Genomic DNA, 4,301 nt, shown 5'->3' on the forward strand with positions numbered 1-4,301 from the left:
CTGTGACAGATTTTGGCGTAGTCGGCAAGGTTTCATCTCGAGTGGAGCGACCAAGGTCCCCCAATGGTCGACAACGAGCTGCCCGGAGTCCCACCTCGAGTCATGCCTGTGTTTATGGGATACCCTTGGATCCAGAAATACGGCGGCACCGAATCAGAGGTGAGACTATCTGAATGGAGAGCCCAGATTGAGTATTTGGCCGGGATTCAAGGATTGAGTGCAGCCCAACAGCTACAGTTTGTACTGAACTCCTTGGAAGGAGAAGCGCGGCGCGAAGTCCATGCTGCCCCGGAAGCTGTGCGGGCTACGGCCCAGTCCATCTTTAACTTCCTGTCCGAGCAATACGGAGACACCACCCCCATTGCCGTCCTCCGAGCCCAGTTCTTTAGTTGCAAACAAGGACCCCGGCAGCCCATACGAGCCTATGCACTACGACTTCGGGAGCAGCTCACCAGATTGCAAAAATGTCCAGATCACGGCCTGGAGGACGGAGAGATCCTTCTGAGGGATCAGTTCCTACTAGGACTGCGGGAAGGCCCAGTGCGGCAGAGCCTGCGGGTACAGTTCCGAAGAGATCCTGAACTGACGTTTGAAGATCTGAAGAAGGAGGCGGTCGCCTTAGAGCTCGACCAGGTTGAGGTTAAAGATCCCCCCGTGTGTGCGGCCGTAAGTAGTAGTGCAGCTGCCCCTCCCGAAGAAGTGGATTGGAAACAGACATTAAGGACAGAGCTCATGAAGGATGTCCGTGAACAGATGAAAGAGCTGTCTAAAACGCTGTTGGAGGAATTGCGGCTGGGGGCCCCTAGCCAGGAGGTAAGGCATGCCCCTCGAGAGCGAGTGTATTCTGATGGCGGCCGGGACCCGGGGAGACGATCGAGTCGGCCGGCTCGCCCACGCTTTGGATCGGACGAACAGGGGCGGCCCATCTGCAACCGTTGTGGGGAGGCCTGACATTACAGCTGACAGTGCGGACCTCGAAGAGGCTCGATGGGGGGTTTTTAGGACGACCGGCCACAGTGGGTCATGTGGTCGGGCCCCCTTTAGAAGACCCATCTCGAATAACGGATTCGAAGGACGGATTGATTGGACGGAGTCCGGTGGTGGAAGCGAAGGTATGCGGTGTTAAAATACCCTGTTTGGTGGACACTGGATCCCAGGTCACCTTGTTTTCTGAAAGCCTGTCACGAGAAGTATTTGGCCAACGGAGTATGAAAGGAAGCGACCCCTCATGGCTGACCTTAAAGGGGGCAAATGGACTGGACATCCCGTACATTGGGTACATTGTGACTGATGTAGAGATTCGTGGAATCGTTGTACCCCAGAAGGGGATTGTGGTAGTCCAGGATCACTGCTTGGGGACTCATCGAGCCCTGCTGGGGATGAATGTGATCGCCGAGTGCTGGGAAGAATTGTTTCAGGCAAGGCCTGTGAAGACAATCCCCCTGGCAGAACAACAAGAATGGAGGCGAATTGTTGCTGACTGCCGTCGAATTCAGACGGCGAGGGTACGGATGGACCGAGAAGACATCGGCCGAGTGGCCTGCCGATATGCTCTCTCTATACCTGCGAGGAGTGAGGCCCTCGTATGGGTGAGGGTCCCCCAGCAAGATTATGGGCCTGAAGGCTGGGTGTTAGTCGAGCCCCACCTAGACTGTCAGAATGTGGAGGTGGCCCGGGGATTGGCGGTGGTCCGCCGAGGAAGAGTCCCAGTGAAGGTGCGAAATGAGAGTCCTTACCCAATCCAGCTGCACCGGCATCAAAGGTTAGCCAGAGTAACGACGGTCGGCCCCCATCAAGTGCGGGAAGAAAGGGACGTAAGTTTTCGACAGGTCTGCCCCACCGTGGTCGAGGTTGCCTTGACTCAGTCGGATGTACCCCCGAAGAAGGCGGGGGAGGAAATGCCCGGCCATCTCAGGAACGAGTCCTTAAGAGGGGAGGGGTTACAGGAAGCCCAGACCCGGAAGTTGGAGGAGCTTCTGACCCGATGGCAGCATGTGTTTTCAACACATGACGAGGACTACGGATGTACAGATGTAGTGAGGCATCAGATCCCCACTGGGGAGGCTGGACCCAGCCGTGAAAGGTACCGCCCTATTCCACCCACTCTGTATTCGGAAGTTCGTACCTTGTTACAAGGCATGCTGGATCGAGGGATTGTTCGGGAAAGCAGTAGTCCTTGGGCTGCGCCCATTGTGCTGGTCCAGAAGAAGAACGGAGCTTGGAGGTTCTGTGTAGATTATCGTAAGCTGAACCAGGTCACGAAGAAGGATGCCTTTCCCCTGCCCCGAATTGAAGACTCATTGGCCAGTTTAACCCGATCTGCCTGGTATTCAACCCTGGATTTGGCAAGTGCGAGTAGAAGAGACAGACCGGGAGAAAACTGCTTTCACCACCCCATTCGGTCTATTCGAGTGGGACCGGATGCCCTTCGGGCTTTGCAACGCTCCCGCCACGTTCCAGCGGCTCATGCAGAGGTGCCTGGGAGGCCGGCTGATGGAGTCAACGTTGGTATACCTCAACGACGTTATAGTTTACTCCCCCGACTTCGAGTCCCATCTACAACCCCTTCGAGGAGGTATTCCAGGCCATGGAACGATACGGTCTTAAGCTGCAGCCTGACAAATGCCACCTGCTGCGGAGAGAAGTAAAGTTCCTGGGCCATTGTGTGAGCGCTGCGGGTGTGGCAGTGGACCCCGAGAAGGTAGCAGCGGTACGGGAGTGGAGTGTTCCGAAGACGGTGAGACAGGTCAAGTCCTTTTTAGGGTTCGTAGGATACTATCGCCGCTTCATTAAAGGATTCTCCAAAATCGCGAAGCCCCTTAACCAACTGCTGGCAGGAACAGGACGGCCCCGAGGCCACGTGGGACCCCGAGTGTGAAGCAGCCTTCCAACAACTTAAACAGGAGTTATTGCAAGCACCGATACTGGCTTATGCAGATTTTAACCTACCCTTTATCTTGTATACAGATGCCAGTAATTTGGGCTTGGGAGCAGTATTGGCCCAGCGACAAGAAGGAGCGGAGCGAGTGATCGCCTACGCCAGCAGGAGCCTCCATCCCGCAGAGCGGAACGATGCGAACTATAGCTCGTTCAAACTTGAGCTGTTGGCCTTGAAGTGGGCCTTGAGTGAGAAGTTTAAAGATTACCTGTGGGGAGCGAAGGTACAAGTTATTACTGACAACAATCCCCTTGTTCATTTACAGACGGCGAAGTTGGGAGCCGTAGAGCAACGATGGGTGGCCCAACTAGCGAATTACGATTACCAGCTCCAGTATCGACCCGGAAGGGAGCATGTGAACGCAGACGTCTAGTCCCAGCTCCCGGAGGAACGGAACCGAGAGGAAGAGGTAACAGAGACGGGCCCCGCACAGGACGGAGGTTGCATGGTGGGTGTTGTTGAGGCACCAGGGAGCCAACAGGAGGTGACACCGTTGAGCTGGGGCTGGGACCCCGACCGCTGGAGAGAGCGACAACAAGGTGACGAACGGGTGAAGGCCGTAAGCCGCTGGCTAGAGCAGGGCCAGGAGCCGACGCCAGCAGAGCGGCAAGCCCAGGTTGGAATGGGCCGCAAGTTGCTGGGACAATGGGAAAAACTACGATTACGTGATGGAGTACTGTGCGACGAGATCTGCCAGGTCGTAGTACCTGAAGACCAGGTACAGGCACTACTCGTGGCATATCACAATCAGTTGGGGCACCAGGGACAGGAGAAGACGGTGTCTCTGCTACGCAGACATTTCTATTGGCCTGGTCTGGAGACTTTGGTGAGTGCCTTTATTCAAGCATGTCCCCGTTGTATGTTGTATAAGGCACGGAGAGAGCCTAAGGCCCCGTTGGTTCCGATAAAGGCTAGAGCCCCCTTGCACATCGTGGCTATGGACTTCCTGACCCTGGGCAGGCCTGCGGATCAGTATCAAAATATTCTGGTAGTCACAGACCTGTTTACTAAGTACTCCTGGGCTATCCCTACACTGGATCAAACTGCAAACACCACAGCGATGGCACTGTGGAGGACTGTCTTTCAGCCCTTTGGGTGCCCGGAATTTCTACACTCCGACCAAGGGCCCAACTTCGAGTCTCGAGTAGTGAAGGAGCTGTGCAACTTGTACGGATGCACCAAGACCCATACTACGTCCTACCACCCCCAAGGGAATGGGGGGTGTGAAAGGTTCAATCAGACTCTGTTGGGTCTACTGGGTACTCTGGACCAGGAGCGACAAGGAGATTGGGTGAGTGCTTTACCTGCTTTGACCCAGGCATATAATAACAGTGTGCACAGTACTACGGGGTACGCCCCCACC

General features: G+C 55.5%; 1 protein-coding gene across 1 annotated transcript; it reads left to right on the top strand.

Moving 5' to 3' along the window:
* Positions 1 to 1,019: 1,019 nt before the first annotated feature.
* On the top strand, positions 1,020 to 3,311 carry LOC122143751. Its single transcript, XM_042754365.1, has 2 exons — positions 1,020 to 2,523; positions 2,968 to 3,311. The coding sequence occupies exons 1-2, from the start codon at positions 1,209 to 1,211 to the stop codon at positions 3,309 to 3,311; spliced, it is 1,659 nt and encodes a 552-aa protein (XP_042610299.1). The 5' UTR covers positions 1,020 to 1,208.
* The last annotated feature ends 990 nt before the right edge of the window (positions 3,312 to 4,301 follow it).

This window comes from Cyprinus carpio, unplaced genomic scaffold, assembly GCF_018340385.1.
Source record: "Cyprinus carpio isolate SPL01 unplaced genomic scaffold, ASM1834038v1 S000006502, whole genome shotgun sequence".
Classification (NCBI taxonomy): Eukaryota; Metazoa; Chordata; class Actinopteri; order Cypriniformes; family Cyprinidae; genus Cyprinus; species Cyprinus carpio.

Coding starts and splice junctions, on each gene's coding strand:
- LOC122143751 (XM_042754365.1), top strand. CDS start 1,209: ATGAAAGGAAGCGACCCCTCATGGCTGACCTTAAAGGGGGCAAATGGA. Junction 2,524..2,967: donor CGTTGGTATACCTCAACGAC/GTTATAGTTTAC, acceptor TCTTGTATACAG/ATGCCAGTAATTTGGGCTTG.